Source organism: Palaemon carinicauda, chromosome 10 (genome assembly GCF_036898095.1).
Source record: "Palaemon carinicauda isolate YSFRI2023 chromosome 10, ASM3689809v2, whole genome shotgun sequence".
In the NCBI taxonomy this organism is placed as follows: Eukaryota; Metazoa; Arthropoda; class Malacostraca; order Decapoda; family Palaemonidae; genus Palaemon; species Palaemon carinicauda.
This window is the reverse complement of record NC_090734.1, coordinates 66,798,433-66,817,769: the sequence shown is the minus strand read 5'-3', so window position 1 is coordinate 66,817,769 and position 19,337 is coordinate 66,798,433. Positions and strand designations below refer to the sequence as shown.

The 19,337-nt window shown below is 34.9% G+C and overlaps 1 protein-coding gene across 1 annotated transcript in view; it reads left to right on the top strand.

Annotated features, from left to right (window-relative positions):
• The window catches only part of LOC137648625 (colorectal mutant cancer protein), a 369,887-nt gene that overhangs the window by 309,470 nt on the left and 41,080 nt on the right, over positions 1–19,337 (top strand). The window contains exon 12 of the mRNA XM_068381565.1: positions 5,555–5,657. Coding sequence (XP_068237666.1) covers positions 5,555–5,657 — 103 coding nt within the window. The remainder of the gene's footprint in view (positions 1–5,554; positions 5,658–19,337) is intronic.

The window sequence follows — 19,337 nt, the reverse complement described above, 5'->3', positions numbered from 1 at the left end:
ACTTTATTACAAAAGGTTTGTAAGTACACAGTACAATTGACACTCTCAGGTGAGCGCCTCGTCTGTTTGAGCGCAATAGACAATAACTACCCCTCGCTATCAAAATGCAATCTTGCTACAACAACATGCTGAATAGTTAGGTTTTGTTGAATTCTCTTTGCAACTCAATCGAATGACCTAATAAAAAGAACCGATGCCTCTCTAGAACCCAAAGAATAGCCAAAGCCTCTCGATCGAATGTACTATAATTCTTTTCTGCCCCTATTAAGGCCCAGGAAGCAAAACAAATGGGTCGCTCTTTACCTTTCTCATCTCGTTGAGAAACTATGCCACCAATAGCTACGCTACTCGCAGCTGTTGTCAATAAAAACGGGCGATCAAATCTAGGATATGCGAGTAAGTCATTGCTAGTTAAGGCAGCTTTCAAATGGTCAAAGACCCTTTCTTCTTCCACTCCCCAATTTATTACTTTTTGTTTCTTTAAAGCATCTAAGGGTCTCGCTATCTCTCCAAAACCTCTTATGAATTTACGGTAATACCCAGCGACCCAAGGGACCCAGCTACTTCCTTAGGGGTACGTGACCTGGGGAAATCTCTAATAGCTGCTACTTTACTGGGTAGGGTTGGATACCTTTTGGGGTTATTATGTGACCTAAAAATTTAACCCGTTTATAGAAAAATTTGCACTTTGACAAATTTATTTTCATACCATTACGTTGCAATGCTTCTAAAACTTTACAAATATTATTATTATGTTCTTTGACCGTTTTCCCTGTAATTATGATATTGTCAAAATAAACAAGAACATTATGGTCAATTAAGGGAGAAAACCACCATCATTACTCTAGAGAAATTACTTTGAGCTTGTTAAACACCGAAAGGAAGAAAATTAAACTGAAATAGTTGATCGTTAGCTATAAATGTCGTTTTACATTTACTGTCTTTCTGAATGGGTATTTGATAGTATCCAGATTTTAAATCAACAGTTGTCAAATATTTACTATCCGGTACCTTCACAAGTAATCCTTCGATCGAGGGCAATGGAAATGCATTATCCTTAGTGACTGCATTCAACTTCCTATATTCAACACACAATCTAACCGAACCATCCTTTTTCCTAACAGCTACAATTGGAGAAGTCCATGGGGATTCGCTCTCCTCGATTATCCATTGTTCCCTTAATTTACTAATTTCCCTTTTTATCTCTCCCTGGAAATGAATGGGTACCTTATAAGGCCTTGACCTGACCTGTTAAAGGGAAATTGATCAATTCTCCCGGGTGGCTCATCTCCAATTGCAATTACATCGGAATAATCATTAACAATGTCACTAACTACAGATTGATATTCTGACGAACATAGTTTTCGCGCTTGCATAATCAAAATTCTGAGTGCGTTGGTATGTGCGGGTTGGAGTTGTGACTCCCAAAATCCCATTATTAGCAATTTCAGATAACTCTAATTCACACACAGAATCACTTCCTAACACAACTATTTTTATTTGACAAATTAACTATCGTTATATCAGCTCTCTTCCCTTTTATTTCCGATAAGCCCTCTAAAATTACATGCGCCCAATTGTCATGGGTTTAACAATGACCTTGGTTCCTTCCAGAAGAGGGCGACACGAGGTCACTGATATGCTCGTAAGTGTCTGGGGAGAAAACACTTCTCCTCTTTCAGGTACAGCTGTTACCTTTCTTAATTGTCTCTCTATGCCCGCACAAGCACTTACGCTCTCATGACTTTCTATCGGCAAAATGTACCCTCCTGCTTTTACTGTTATTGTATCTTTTCTCCAAAAAATGCATATTTGATTATTAGAGATGAAATCAATTCCTAAAATAGCCTCGATTCCTGGAATTCCCAATGTGTGCAAGACAAAAAAAAATCATGTGTAAACTTGACAGATCCCACGTTAAAGTTGACGATCGTTGTATGGTTTATACATATTTTATTTCCTCCTGGCGTGTCAAGGATGAGGGATGCCGCTGACTGTAGTGGGTTTGAGGAGAATCTTTTTTCAATCAGTGAAACACTGGCTCCTGTGTCGATCAGCGCTCGAATGGATTTATCTGGCAGGTCAATCCTAACTGCTAACATTCCTAGCCAGCCATTACAATATATGGGGCACTGGCCAATGACCTCAGCTGCAGTGCCGCTGCTCCCAAGTGCTGCGGGGGTGAGATCGGGGGTACCGATGGAGGTCCCAGTGCCTGCTCTAAATCCGTCGTCGTTACCCCCATCGCTGCCTTGGCTGCTGCTTCTGATGTCTTACGGGGGGTATTGATCTCGTATCCCCCTTCCTCTGCTTCCTTTTCCTCGGATGTTGGGCGGGGGGAGGTGTGCGTGTGCCACAGCTCGCCCGCCCTACGCGTTTTTTGTTCAGCACTCGCGAGATAGATGACTGTAGGCCTGACAAGTGTAATATCGGGGGAATCCTTGGGTGGGGCACTCCACTCGTCGGTGCCCCTCTCCCCCACACTGCCAGCATCTGAAGACTCTTCTCACCTGCTGACTACGTTCTCCCCTCTCCCGCTTTTGGGGTTGGTGAGTGCCTCTCATGGCTGCCAACTTCTCGGAATCCGGTCAGTTATTCCCAGTCATTTTTACTTCTGGCAAACTATCTAAAAGGTTTTGTATCGCGCTCACTATATCCGCTAACAAGCGATTGTCCTCGAACAAATAACCACATAAATACGGGTTTACTAATCTGCGAATATCTTTACAAGCAATTGCTTTTTTATCACCTTCTGAGAGATTGGCACTCTGAGTAGCAAACGAATCGCAATAAGGAAAAATGCAATTTGCAAAACTAAGAATGGATTCACCTTCCCGAATTTTGGGTTTGTAATTTTCTTTCAAGTCCCCCTTTCTCGGATCAGGCAAGGCATATTTCTCAATTAAACATCGTTTTATTTCAGAGTAACTTCTTAAACGGTTTTGTAGCCAACATATTACCTCCATTGCTGGAGCATCTTTCAGCCATCTAATTACTTGAATAGATTTTCTCTTTCCAACCACCCATATGTGGCTACTTCAAAGTCTCAAAAACACTTCAGTTGATTGAAACCCTTCTTTAGGCCGTTGATCATCAAAAGGCCTAACACTTGTCTGGAGTTCTGGCAACTTTTGAACTGCGATTTACGTATCTTTACTCGGCTGTGCATGTGTATTTTCACTTGTGTGTGTTTGGACTTCGTCCATGTACGTCAGATACGCTCCTCTTCTCGTTCAACCAAGAATCTGTTTATTAACTCTTCTAAGTTATCTAACTTATTTTCCAATTCTTGCGTTCTAATTTCCTGTCTATATTCTTCCTCGGCAACGCTATACACTACTACTCCTCCGTTTTCATCTCCCGCAGTAGCAGTGTCTGCTATGTTAGTTCTCGCGTATCTAGGCATCTTGAACTATTATTTTACCGGCTTAAAGAACAACTTCGCCCACAGCATACACAACCAGACATATTTTTACACCTGACACCAATATGTCCCATGTCCACGGATAATGAGACATCGGAACATGAGTTTTCTTCACTTTATTACAAAAGATTCGTAAGTACACTGTACAATTGACACTCTCAGGTGAGCGCCTTGTCTACTTGAGCGCACAAAGGCAACTAACTACCCCTCGCTATCAAAATGTAATCTTGTTACAAAAACATGCTGAATAGTTAGGTTTTATGGAATTCTCATGATTATAGAGTTTATTTACCTTGACATACAACACATATCTTCATACAAGAATTAGGACATATAAATATATATATATATATATATATATATATATATATATATATATATATATATATATATATATATATATATATATATATATATATATATGCTTACCAGAATGCATGAAATATCACATGAGGTTGGGCTCAAGATAAATGGAAGAAAGACAGAGATCAGGAGAATGGAATATGCAATTGAAGATGAAATATCATTGGAAGGAGTAAGGATCAATGAGGTGGAATCATTTAAATATTTAGGAACTATGATCTCCAATGCAAGGTTTTTAGAAATGGAGTTTAATGAAAGATTGAACAAAACAAATCAGACAATGGCTAAGTTAAGTAAAATTTGGAAATCAAATCGCCTGAAATTATATATGAAAATCAGGCTATATATCAGCTTAGTGAGATCGGTGTTAATGTATGGACATGAGTCGGTGTATAACAATGAAACAATATCCAACAGATTTTGTAGATTTGAGAACAAAACCCCCAGAAGAATATTAGGAGTTTAATGGCAGGACAGGATTAGAAATGAAACTATAGGAGAGATTACTCGAATGCCATATGTAAATGAGATCATGGTGAGGGGTAGATGGAGATGGTTTGGGGATACTCGTTGTACTCCCCAAGAGAGATTAGTTCACCAAACTTTCCATTGGGCTCCACAAGGCACTATAAGAGTTGAAAGACCCAGGTCTACATGGCTGAGGACTATGAAACGTGAAGTAGGATATGTTGAAATGAGAAGTAATGATTTAAAAACTTAAGATAGAGACGACTGGCGAAATCTAACCGAGTCCCTTTGCGTCTATAGGCGTGGGAGGAGATGATGATTATTATGATTATATATATGTATATATATATATATATATATATATATATATATATATATATATATATATATATATATATATATATATATATATATACATATATATATATGATAAATTTTGCACCAAGCTCTTGTCTTTGCGTGATTTCGCCTGGGGCTCTGATCTCAGGTCGTTAAGAGAATCCAGACATTAATGTATCAAAAATATATATGGCTTATTTGAATATATATATATATATATATATATATATATATATATATATATATATATATATATATATATATATATATATATAAAGTATAAGTATGTAACAAGAACGGTAGAAGAATGGTTGTTACAAGAGCAAATATGTAAATCGTACAATTAACATTTTTATGCTGATAAATGAAGACCTACCCTGATAAGAGTTCGAGAAATCATAGTACTCAGTATAATAAATTAAAGTGCGGGAAAACTAGTTTGACATTCAACCTCATAAAGAGAGGAGCTTGGGTAGAATAATTCTTTTTGTCATATTTGAGTAGAGTAGGTCAAATTTTTTCTTAATACTCTTAATTTTAATAAATTTCATAATCCCTTTTCGTTATTGCAGTGCAAAACTAAATTTCGTGAATTTTTAGCCAAATTTAGAGCGTAACCTTTTAAAGGCAGATCTATAATTATCTTTATTTACTTTAAGCATGGATTACACAAGAATATAAGCTCGCCTGTTTCTTTGTATTTGCCCAGGAAAGGATACAGTGGTTTATGTACAATCTCATATTTGTTTTTCCTCTAATCCAAGAATATTTGTCTTTTTGGCAAATCATGTCATGTTATGCCAAGAAACTGAAATATATCGAGGCCATATTTGTTTTAATATCAAAACCTCAATCTATTCCTTTAGTGTTTGATTGTTTTTGCTGCAGGATATGTTTATAGTGCTTCTACTACTTTCTTGAAAGCATATTTTCTACTGAAACTATATTGATTTTATTCAGGGCGTTATTGACTGCTGTTGATCGACTGAAGAAGAAATATGCTCTGAAGGTGAAAAGGATGGAACAACAAATGATGGGTATGGTTGATCGTCATGCTCACCAGGTAAGGATTTCAGAATCAAATTGCCTTTCAGAAACCCTTTTGCATTCAATAAATATTTACACATGCAATTTTTTTCGTGTTTTAATATAGGATTTTGGACATGGAATGAAGCAGATAGATTAAGATGTTTATTTTTCTGCTCATTTAGATAAAAGAATAAAGGAAGGTGGTATTATTAGTTGTATCAGACATTATTATTATTATTATTATTATTATTATTATTATTATTATTATTATTATTATTATTATTATTATTGCAACCGAACTTGTAACTTTAGTTGTAAAACAGAATGCTACAACTCCAAGGGTCCCAATATATATATATATATATATATATATATATATATATATATATATATATATATATATATATATATACATATATATATATATATATATATATATATATATATATATATATATATAAAGTATATGTACTATGTTTCAGGTTCTCAAGTTACGCCAATTCAACTACTGTTTTTAATTTGAAAGTTCAATCCACTATTTATTTACAGCCCTTATCGTGCTCTGTAGTACTGACTTTCATGAAATAAAAGACAAAGTGGTTAGAGTTAACTACATATCTAGTATTAGGTGATGGATTGTAGTCTTAAAAGATTTATATGCTAAGGTTAGTTAGCATTATGACAAATTTTTATAAAGCATACACAAGAAATTTATTGCATGATGTTTCCAGAGATTGATATCCCGGTCATAGATAAGGAAATTAATAAATCTCAAGTTTGTGTCTTGCAATTCAGAATGATAGTCGAGTGCTGATAGTAGATGGGGTTAAGGGAGAAATTTTAAAATTCCCCAACTTTTTTTTCTGCCCACGAAGGGTTTATGAACTTTTCAAAACCTTTAGAGCCGTTTATTAGCATCATAGGTGTGGGATTTGGTACTTTGGTAGGAAGTTCTATTAACCATAATAATTACCTGGAACATAGATGAACAATCGTTAGTAATTATTTCTCAGCTGATCCCATCTGATGTCGTCAATTTTGGCTTGATGGATAATAAGACGTTGGTATTCTAAAAAATACATTTACTGTATAAAAGACTACATTGTACTCTGTTTACTCTGTGACAGCTAACTCCCAAGTGTATATGGAGCGTCTTACACAATCTGACAAACCAAAACATTGCTAAACAAAAGAGCATCGCTCTGAAAAGACTTAAATCCTACTCCAGTACAAAATCATAAAGAATCACATCCTATCTTTGAGGTAATCAACAAATGTTTGAATCCTAATACCAAAACAAATCATTACTCTTATGTACAAAGCATAACATGTCTTATTCATGCAATATGATGCAATGTTGCGCAATACCTGCAACACTTGAAATAATATAGTACATTACAGTAATACAAAATAGTCTCCTCCCCCTTAACTTGACATTGTAAAAATCTTCATAAATCTAATCTCTCAGGGGGCTTTCCTCTGTTAATCCTATTAGGAAGCACTTTAACCTCATCTTGTACTGGTAGCCTACATGAATTGGTTCTGAATCTACATTGGATGTTGGACCATCTTGGTTAATATTTGACTCATTTGATCTAGCTACTTCTTTAAGTTTCTCATCTCTAACATTCACATGCTCTACTGTCTTTCTGTTTAACGGCTGTAATTGATCAACATGACGTTTTACAACATTATCACCAACACGAACATCATAATGTAAATTTCCTATCTCTCTTACAATCTCTCCTGGTACCCACTTCTCTGGAGTGTTTTACGATCTTACCATGACATCAGAAAAAGGTAAAAAATGTCTTACATTAGGAAGCTTTGCTACTTGTTTATACCCTTTATCTTCTAAATCACTTTGCAAACTTGGATACAACAAATCTAATTTGCATTAACTCTTTAATTGTGGCGTAAGACGTTGTTGTCTTCATTGGGATAATTTCTGGCCACTTACTGTAAGCATTTACTACTATCAAAAACAAATAATTCAAAAAAGGACCTGCAAAATCTATATGCACTCTTTGCCATGGATACCTGGGTAACTCCCACGGGTGCATTCTAGCAAATTGAGGGTTGTTCTGTTGCATAACACAATTCATACAATTCTTTATATAACATTCCACATCTTTATCTACACCTGGCCACCATACAAAAGTTCTCGCAATTGACTTTGATCTTACAATACCTTGGTGATCAGCATGTATTTCAGACAAAACCTTATTTCTCAGTGAATTAGGAATAACTACCCTTGAACCTCTCATCACTATTCCTTGTGTCACACTCAGTTCATACCATATATCCTTATACGGTTTACAATTTTCCTCCTTTCCACATAAGTCCCTACCTGTCATTAAACTCTCCAAAACCTTACTAAGTACTGGGTCTTGCTTGGTACTGTGTGCTACATCTTTTGCAGTTATTGGTACATCATATACAGAAATTAACAGAACACTGTCATCATACTCTTCTGAAGCTTTGTCTACGGGTAATCTGGATAAAGCATCTGCATTACCCATATTTGATGTTGAACGGTATTCTATATCATAGTGGTACGCTGCTAACGTAACTGCCCAACGTTGTAGTCTTGCAGCCACCAACGTAGGTAAACTTGCTTTTGGACCCAATATTGCTAATAAAGGTTTATGATCTGTAACAAGTGTGAACTTTTTCCTACCATAAAGATACATATGGAATTTTTTAACTCCATAAACTAATGCTAAACCTTCCTTTTCTATTTGAGAGTAATTCCTTTCTGCCTTGTTCAATACTCTAGAAGTGAATGCAATTGGTTTTTCTGTTCCATCTGGCATTACATGAGATAATACTGCACCTAGACCTATGTTTGATGCATCACATACTAATTTAACTGGTAAATCCATTTGATAATGTACTAAGAAGGTAGGTGATGTTATTTCCTGCTTGATTCGTTCAAAAGATTCCTGACACTCTTTTGTCCACTTCCATTCTACACCCTTATTCAACAGATTATACAATGGATGTGCAATTGTAGACAAATTCTGAATGAAATTCCCATAAAATGTTACTAAACCTAGAAATGATTGTAATTCCTTAACATTTTCTGGCACTTTTGTTGATTGTACAGCTTTAATCTTCTCTTTAGTTTTGTGAATACCCTTGCCATTTATTACAAAACCTAAGTATTCCACTGAATCAACTTCTAAAATACATTTGTTCTTATTTACTCTAATATTATGTTCCTTCAACTTCTTCAGAACTGTTCGCAATCTTTCTCTATGTTCTCTTGTGTCTTTACCCGCAATTAAAATATCATCTATAAAAATGAATACTCCTTGCATTCCTGAAAAAATCTTATCCATAGTTTGTTGCCATATAGCTGGACTACTTGCAACTCCATAAGGTAATCTCTTTGGCCTAAACAAACCTAAGGATGTATTTACTGTACATAATTTTTGTGAAGTTTCATCCATGGGAAGCTGTTGAAATGCTTGTCTTAAATCTAATTTAGAAAAAACACTGCATCCTGACATAGTTGCAAACATGTCTTTCGGATTTGGTAAGGGATGTTGAGCTACTTGCAGTTGTGGATTTAACGTTACTTTGTAATCTCCACATAACCTAACCTGTCCACTTTCCTTCACAATAGGAACTAATGGTGTAGCCCAATCTGAATATGTAACCTTTTCCCAGGAACCTTCACTTTCTAATCTCCTGATTTCTGTTTCAACTGCACTTTTCAATGCATACGGTACTGGTCTCGGAGCAAAAAATCTAGGAGAACTGTCAGGTTTCAAAACTAAAATTGCCTTTGCGTTCTTTACTGTACCTATTTTATCTTCAAATACGTCTTGAAACTCTGATATGATATTATCCATAGACATTTCATTTTTGTTTTCATCTTGTCTACCTGCAACCTTCAAAATACTAGGCCAATCTAACTTCAAATACTGTAGCCAATCTAAACCTAGCAAAGTTTGTCCATTACCTTTTACTACTGTTAATGGCATTCTCTCTAATTTCTGTTCTTTGTACTGTACTTCTACGTTCGAAGCACCTATTACCTGAATATCAAAACCATTATAACTTTTCAAAACTCTATTTGTACCTTCTAATAACAAATTAGGAATGCTTTTAGCCATTTTCTCAGACATAATTGATACATCGGCTGCTGTGTCAACTTGCATCAAAATTGGTTTACCATTTATGATTACTTCTACCATGATATGTTTCTTTGCACCTTTGTTGACTGAGTTTATGCGAAACGCAAAATCAGTTTCTGAACTAACCTGATTATCATGAACATTTTCCTCATTATTCTCTTGACCCATAGTATCAACTGTAGCATTTATTTTCTTTGCGTACTGTTTAGGGAATCTACAAGCAGTTGCAAAATGACCCATCTTTCTGCAATTCTGGCATGTCTGTCCAGTAGCAGGGCATTTCTTTGCTTCGTATGCAAGATGATCAGTTTTACCACACCTAAAACACTTGGGTTTTTCCTGTTGTTTCTGTGTATAAGCCTGATTCTGATATTTATGAACATTAGTGTTAGGCACTTTTCTATGACTAGGCTTTGACATATTCCTTCTCTGATTCTCATTGGTTTTCCACTTAGAACCTACTGTATTAATTTTAGAATTTTCCATTCTATTGTTTGTAGAACTACCTATTATGTTACTTTGCCTATTTTATGTTTCTAAAGCTCTGCCTGTTATCAATACCTTTTCTAATGTTAAATCTTTATCTTGCAATAATTTCTTTCTTAGCTCTTCTGATGTGCAATGTGCAATTACTTGATCTATGATAACATTTTCTAACTCCAGAAATTCACATGAAACGGCTAAATTCTTTAGTCTAGTCACAAATGCATCTAAACTTTCATTTTCTTTCTGATAAGCCTGCGCTGAAAACTGGTATCTTTCAAAACATTTATTGACCTGAGGAGCAAAATATGTGGTAAGAGCCTTAATTGCAGCTTCACTTGTGTCATCTGTAGGCTGCAAAGTCTTAAACACTTCCCGAACTTCCCTACCTGCTGTATGAAGTAATAATGCCTTCTTTTGTGCATCCTTCATGTTCCCTAATGCTTCTAAATAAATCTTAAATTCCTCACACCACTGTTGCCATCGTGTTGCAACAGAATTAGGCTCAGCAGTGATGCTGAAACCTTGTGGGTGCTCGATATTAAGAGGCATTTTGTTTGCTTACCTTAATAACTGTGGTAGGTTAAGCTACTGTTCTGCAGTCACAAGTGTACTTCCTACCTACCTACCCAACTTTAAATTTCACCCTTTAGTGTATTTGATGAAATTCCTATTCTGCTGCTGGTAAAATCTTCATTGGGCGATTTTACTCTTGTCCCCTACTGTAAAAACGGAACTTCTCTCGTGCTGGCCGTCCTTGTGCATAGGGTCCAATGCTTCTCCCTGCTTGTCCGTCGTCCTAAACGTCGCCACTGTGGGATTTGGTACTTTGGTAGGAAGTTCTATTAACCATAATAATTACCTGGAACATAGATGAACAATCGTTAGTAATTATTTCTCAGCTGATCCCATCTGATGTCGTCACTGTGGGATTTGGTACTTTGGTAGGAAGTTCTATTAACCATAATAATTACCTGGAACATAGATGAACAATCGTTAGTAATTATTTCTCAGCTGATCCCATCTGATGTCGTCAATTTTGGCTTGATGGATAATAAGACGTTGGTATTCTAAAAAATACATTTACTGTATAAAAGACTACATTGTACTCTGTTTACTCTGTGACAGCTAACTCCCAAGTGTATATGGAGCGTCTTACACAATCTGACAAACCAAAACATTGCTAAACAAAAGAGCATCGCTCTGAAAAGACTTAAATCCTACTCCAGTACAAAATCATAAAGAATCACATCCTATCTTTGAGGTAATCAACAAATGTTTGAATCCTAATACCAAAACAAATCATTACTCTTATGTACAAAGCATAACATGTCTTATTCATGCAATATGATGCAATGTTGCGCAATACCTGCAACACTTGAAATAATATAGTACATTACAATAATACATAACAATAGGCAAGGGATAGGTCTCCTTGGCGTTACCTTTGTCCTACAGACCGAACATGTGATTAGCTTCAGAGACTCCTCCCCAGTCTCCACTCAAGCTACGACTAATAAGAACCATCCAGTGACTGCTGATGACTCAATGGGTACATCTCTAAGCCTACTAAGCACCCGTCGCTAATTCAATTTGAAGACGGTTGGGCTGGGAGCCCACCTCATATCCCACAGAATGCAAGTCCCTATTACACGTATCCAGTTCCCTAAGGCCAACCTAGCCTCAGGCGCCATAGGAAAATTCTGGCCTACAGCTAGAGCTATTACACGTATTTGAACGGCCGGAGGCAAGGGGGTCAGTGTGGCACTGTTTGTGGTGGAGGAGTGACATGTCTTATCTGGACGACATTCTCGTTTCTATTGCTCTAGCGTGCTCCTTGAAGGTGAAAACAAGGAAAAGGAAGATTTGGTTCAAACAATGGCTGCATAAACGACAAAAATACTCTCATGTTAACTTAATGAAGGAACTTCCACTAGAAAAAGATGACTGGTTTAACTACATGCGAATGGATCACGACACATATTTGGAACTCTTAAGTCAGGTATCACCTTTACTAGAAAAAAAAGGACACTTGCATGAAAGAAGCAAATAGTCAACATGAGCATCCTTCAGAAGTTCAGCCACTCAGACTGATGTCATACCATATGGTGAGCAATTACACGCTACGTCCTCAGTCCTGACGTACGACAGCCGTACGGCCAACTTTAGTACTGACGAAAGTTCATCCGGCCGGCCGTGGATGAGCTTTCATATGGCCGATTTGCTATCACACACTACAGTTTGAACATATGCTAGCGTCGCGACCGACGGCACCGTAGGAAACTGGATAAGTGTAATAGGGGCTTAATGTTTCCGACAAGCTGATTTAGTCGTGGTTTATCCTCTTCTGAGGATAGCGGGTTTCATTGTATTGTATTGTTAGCATAGTCAGTAATGATAACATCATTATTGATATATAAATCACAATACAATAATTATATAGAAACTACATAGGTTGAATTTTCAGCTGTGTGCAAATTATTGTACTTCAAGAATGGGACAAAATATAAATGGATTAGAATTAGGGAACATTCTGAACTGCCTATAGTTATTCATTTATGTGACCAAACTAATAAACAGAAAATAATTAGATATGGAACAACTATTGAAATAGTAACACCAACTTCTAAAATTCATCTTGTGAGAGAGTAGGAGTGATGGAAACTCCATGCCTCCATCTAATTTTAAGGAGAGGTCGACCTTAAGGTGACTTAAGATGATAATGATGATAATTCCCTGAGGCTCTCTCCATTGCCTTTACACTTGATAGTCGACCTGTCATAATGATGTGAACAAATCGTGATGGGAAGTTGAGTTTATAAATTTGGCTATTGTTCAAGTCGCTTACAAACTTCTTGAAATACCCTCCAAGATTTTAGAACCCAAGACTGTAAGAATCTTTGGTGCACTTGGTGTAGTTAAAAGATGCAAAGAATTGATTGAATTAGTTTTTATTGAATGTTTCATCTTAGAAAGTGCATAGAATCAAGGTGTTTGCAAAGACTCAAACGTGTATTACAATTAAAAATTGTGGACCACATGTAACTTAGCTCGACAGAAGAAACAGACACAGAAGTGAGAGGTAAATTTACTTTAGTGAAGAGGCACTGGAAAATGTATGATATAACGGAAATGAAGAACTAGGGCAGCAGGTCGTTCACAATATTTCCCCATCCATACAATGGTGAGAGATGCACGAGTGTGCTAATAAATAATATGGGTAGACAATGCAAAAACTAAATTCAGAAATAAAATTGATACAGATGCAAATAAGTGTGGACCTGATGTCAAAAATGAGAAACCAGTGAATCAATTTGGTTACCCTGTGACAAAAAAAGAGAAAAAGTTTATCAATTTGGATACCCTATGACGAAAATAAAAACCAGTGAATCAATTTGGTTACCCTGTAACAGAAAAAAATAGTCAATCAAATTGGATTCCCTCTGACGAAAATAAAAACCAATGAATCAATTCGGTTTCCCTGTGACAAAAATGAAAATAAAAAGTTATTCAATTTGGATACCCTGTGACAAAAAAAATAAGTTAATCAATTTAGATACCCTGTGACAAAAACAAAAACCAGTGAATCAATTTGGTTACCCTGTACCAAAAACAAAAACAAGTGAATAAATTTGGTTACTGTGTCAAAAACAAAAACCAGTGAATCAATTTGGTTACCCTGAGACAAAAACAAAATCCAGTGAATCAATTTGGTCACCCTATGACAAAAACAAAACCAAGTGAATAAATTTGGTTACTGTGTCAAAAACAAAAAACCAGTGAATAAATTGGCTACCCTGTGACAAAAACAAAAACCAGTGAGTCAATTTGGTCACTCTGTGACAAAAACAAAACCAGTGAATCAATTTGGTTACTCTGTGACAAAACAAAACCCAATGAGTCAATTTGGTCACCCTATGACAAAAGAAAAAAATAAATAATCAAGCTGTTTACCCTGTGACAAAAACAAAATCCAGTGAATTAATTTACTTAGACTGTGACAAACAAAAACCCGTGAATCAAATTGGTTACCAGGTAACAAAAACCAAATCCAGTTAATCAATTCGGTTACCCTGTGTCAAAATTAAAACCAGTGAATAACTTCGGTTACCCTGTGTCAGAAACAAAAACCAATTAATCAATTTAGTTAACCTGTGTCAAAAACAAAAACCAGTTAATCAATTTGATTACGATGTGTCAAAAACAAAAACCAATGAATTAATTTAGTTAGCTGTTGTCCAAAAAAAAAAAAAACCAGTGAATCAATTTGGTTACACTGTGGAAAAAAACAATAATCAGTGAATCAATTTGGTTACCCTGTGACAAAATCTAAATCCAGTTAATCAACTTGGTTACCCTGTGTCAAACACAAAAACCAGTGAATCAATTTGATTACGACGTGTCAAAAATAAAAACCAGTGAATAACTTTGGTTACTCTTGTGTCAAAAACAAAAACCACTGAAATAACTTAGTTACCTTATGTCAAAAAAATTCAGTGAGTCAATTTTGTTACCTTGTGTCAAAAACAGTAACCAGTGAATCAATTTGGTTTCCCTGTGTCAGAAACAAAAACCAATGAATCAATTTAGTTAACCTGTGTCAAAAACAAAAAACAGTGAATCAATTTGATTACGATGTGTCAAAAATAAAAACCAGTGAATAACTTTGGTTACTCAGTTACAAAAACAAAAACCACTGAATTAATTTAGTTAGCCTATGTCAAAAACAAAAATCAGTTAATCAATTTGGTTACACTGTGGCAAAAACAATAAATATCAGTGAATCAATTTGGTTAACCTCTGTCCAAAACAAGAAACAGTGTATCAATTTGGTTAACCTGTGAGAAAAACAAAAACCAGTGAATCAATTAGGTAACCCTATTGCAAAAACAAAAACAATGGATCAAATTGGTTACTTTGTGACTAAAATTAAATCCAGTGAATCAATTTGGTTACCCTGTGACAAAATAAACACAGGTGAATCAATTTGGTTACCTTGTGTCAAAAACAAAAAACAGTGAGTCAATTTGGTCACACTGTGACAAAATAAACACAAGTGAATCAATTTGGTTACCTTGTGTCAAAAACAAAAACCAGTGAATCAATTTGGTTACCCTGTATCAAAAACAAAAACTAGTGAATCAGGTTGGTTACCCTGTGTCAAAAACAAAAACCAGTAAATCAATTTGGTTACCCTGTGACAAAATAAACACAAGTGAATCAATTTGGTTACCTTGTGTCAAAAACAAAAACCAAAGGATCATTTTGGTTACCCTGTGCCAAAAACAAAAACTAGTGAATCAGTTTGGTTACCCTGTGTCAAAAACAAAAACCAGTGAATCAATTTGGTCACACTGTGACAAAATAAACACAAGTGAAACAATTTGGTTACATTGTGACAAAACCAAAAACCAGTGAATCAATTTGGTCACACTGTGACAAAATAAACACTAGTTAATCAATTTGGTTACCTTGTGTCAAAAACAAAAACCAGTGAATAATTTTGGTTACCCTGTATCAAAAAAAAAAAAAAAACTAGTGAATCATTTTTGTTACGCTGTGTAAAAAACAAAAACTAGTGAATCATTTTGGTTACCCTGTGTCAAAAACAAAAACCAGTGGATCAATTTGGTTTCCTTGTGACAAAATAAACACAAGTGAATCAATTTGGTTACCTTGTGACAAAACCAAAAAACCGGTGAATCAATTTGGTCAAACTGTGACAAAATAAACACAATTGAATCAATTTGGTTACCTTGTGTCAAAAACAAAAACCAGTGAATCAATTTGGTTACCCTGTGTCAAAAACAAAGACCAGGGAATACATTTGGTTGCCTTGTGTCAAAATCAAAATCTAGTGAATCAGTTTGGTTACCCTGGGGAAAAAACAAAAACTAGTGAATCAATTTAGTTACACTGTGACAAAAAAAACAAAATCCAGTGAATCAATTTGGTCACCCTGTCCCAAAAACATAAACCAGTAAATCAATTTGGTTACCCAGTGACAAAAACAAAATCCAGTTAATCAATTTGATTACCCGGTGACAAAAACAGAATCCAGTGAATGAATTTGGTTACTGTGTGACACAAAAAAAAAAAAAAAAAAAAAAAAAAAAAACGCCAGGGAATCAATTTGGTTATCGTACGTCGCTAACAAAAACCAGTGAATCAATTTGATTACCCTGTGACCAAGAAACAAAAACCAGTGAATCAATTTGGTTACTCTGTGTCTAAATCGAAAACCAGTGAATCAATTTGGTTACCCTGTATCAAACACAAAAACCAGTGAATCAATTTGATTACGATGTATCAAAAATAAAAACCAGTGAATCAATTTGGTTACTCTGTTAAAAACAAAAACCAATGAATCTTTTTGGTTACTCTATGTCAAAAACAAAAACCAGAGATTAAATTTGGTTACCCTGTGTCGAAAACAATAATCATTGAATGCATTAGGATACTCTGTGTCAAAAACAAAAACCAATGAATCAATTTGGTTACACTGTGTCAAAAACAAAAAGCAGTGTATCAATTTTGTTACCTTGCGACAAAAACAAAAACCAGGAAATGTATTTGGTAACCCTTTGACAAAAGCAAAAACAATTAATCAATTTGGTTACCCTGTGATAAAAAAAAACCAGTGAATCAATTTGGTTATCTTTTCAAAAACAAAAACCAGTGAAGCAATTTGGTTACCCTGTGGCAAAAACAAAAGTCAGTGAATCAATTTGGCCACCCTTTGACAAAATCAAAAACCACTGAATCAATTTGGTCACCCTGTGACAAAAACAAAAACCAGTGAATCCATTTCATTACCCTGTTACAAAAATAGAAATCAGTTAATCAGTTTAGTTACCCTATGTTAAAAACAAAACCAGTGAATCAATTTCGTTACCCTTTGTCAAAAAAAAAAAAAAAAAAAAAAGTGAATCAATTTTGTTACCCTGTGTCAACGAAAACCAGTAAATCAGTTTTGTCACTCCGTGTCGAGAACAAAAGCCAGTGAATCGTTTTGGTTACCTTCTATCAAAAACAAAAACCAGTGAATCAATTTGGTTGCCCTATGACTAAAACAGAAACAAGTGAATCAATTTGGTAACCCTATGACAAAAACAAAAACAAATGAATCAACTTAGTTACCCTGCGTCAAAAAGAAATCCTATGATTCAATTTTTTTACCCTGTGTCAAAAACAAAACCAGTGAATCAATTTATTTACAAAAAAAAAAAAAAGTGAATCAATTTGGTTACCTTGTGTTAAAAATATAAATCAGTATATCAACTTGGTTACCCTGTGTTAAAATCAAACACTAATGAACCAATTTGGTTACTCTATTCCAAAAAGAAAAACGAGTGAGTCAATTTGGTTTCCCTTTGTCAAAAACAAAATCCAGTGAATCAATTTGATTACCGGGTGTCAAAAACAAAAAAAAACATGTGAATCAATTTGGTTACCCCGTGACAAAAACAAAAACTAGAGATCAATTTCCTTACCCTGTAATAAAAACTAAAACAAAGTAAACATTTTGGTCACCCTGTGACATAATAAAAAACAAGTTAATCAATTTGATTTTCCTTTGACAAAAACAAAATTCAGTTAATCGCTTTGATTTCTGGGTGTAAAAAATAAAGACCAGTGTATCAATTTAGTTACCCTTTGTCAAAAACAAAAGCTAGTGAATCAATTTGGTTACCATGTATCAAAAACACAAACCAGGAAATAAATGTGGTTACCCTGTGTCAAAAACTAAAACATGTTAATGAGTTTAGTTACCGCCTGTCAATAAAAACCAGTGAATGATTTTTTTTTTACCCTGTGATGAAAACAAAAACAAAGTAACAATTTTGGTCACCCTATGACATAAACAAAAACAAGATAATCAATTAGATTATCATGTGACAAAAACAAAATCCAGTGAACAAGTTTGGTTCCCGAGGGTCAAAAACAAAAGCCAGTAAATCAATTTAGGTATCATTTGTCAAAAACCAAAGCCAGTGAATCAATTTGGTTACCATATATCAAAAACACAAACCAGGAAATAAATTTGGTTCCCCCGGTCAAAAAAAGGGGGGAATCAATTTGGTTTCCCAGTGTCAAAAACCAAAAATCAGTGAATCACTTTAGTTTCCCTATGTCAAAATAATAAATTCAGTGTTGTTTCCATGTGACAAAAACAAAAATCAGTGAATCAATTAGGTCACTGTGAAAGAAAAAACACAGTGAATCAATTTTATTTCACTGCGAAATAGAAGAAAAACCAGTGAATCAATTTGGTCACCCTGTGACAAAAACAAAAAGAAGTAAATCAATTTAATAACCCTGCGACAAAAACAAAAACCAAGGAATCAAATCCATTAACCATAGTCAAAAACAAAAACTAGTAAATCAGTTTGGTTACCCTGCTTCAAAAACCATAACCAGTAAATCAATGTGGTTACCCTGTGTCAGTAACTAAAAAATGGGAAACAATTTGGTTACTTTATGTCAAAAACAAAAACCAATGAATGAATTTGGTTACCCTGCGTCAAAAACAAAAACCAGTGAATCAATTTGGCTACCCTGTGTCAAAAACCAAAAACCAGTGAATCAATTTGGTTACCATGTGTCAAGAAACAAAAACCGGTGAATTTATTTGTTTACTCTGTGTCAAAAACAAAAACTAGTGAATCAATTTGATTACCCTGTGACAAAAACAAAAACCAGTGAATCAATATGGTTTCCCTTTGACAAAAACAAAATCCAGTGAATCATTTCGGTTACCCTCTGTCCAAAAAAAAAAAGAAAAAAAAAAAAGAAAAGAAAAAAAAACCTGAATAGATTGGGTTACCCTGTGTTAAAAACAAGAACTAATGAATACCCTATGACAAAAACAAAAGCAAATGTATCACTTTGGTTACCCTGTGTCAAAAACAAAACCAGTGAATCAATTTGGTTACCCTGTTTTAAAAACGAAAACCAGTGAATCAATTTGGTTATCCTGTGTAAAAAAAAACAGTTAATTAATTTTGTTACCCTGTGGTGAAAAACAAAAAAACAATTAAATCAATTTGGTTACCTTGTGTCAAAAACAAAAAACAGTGAATCAG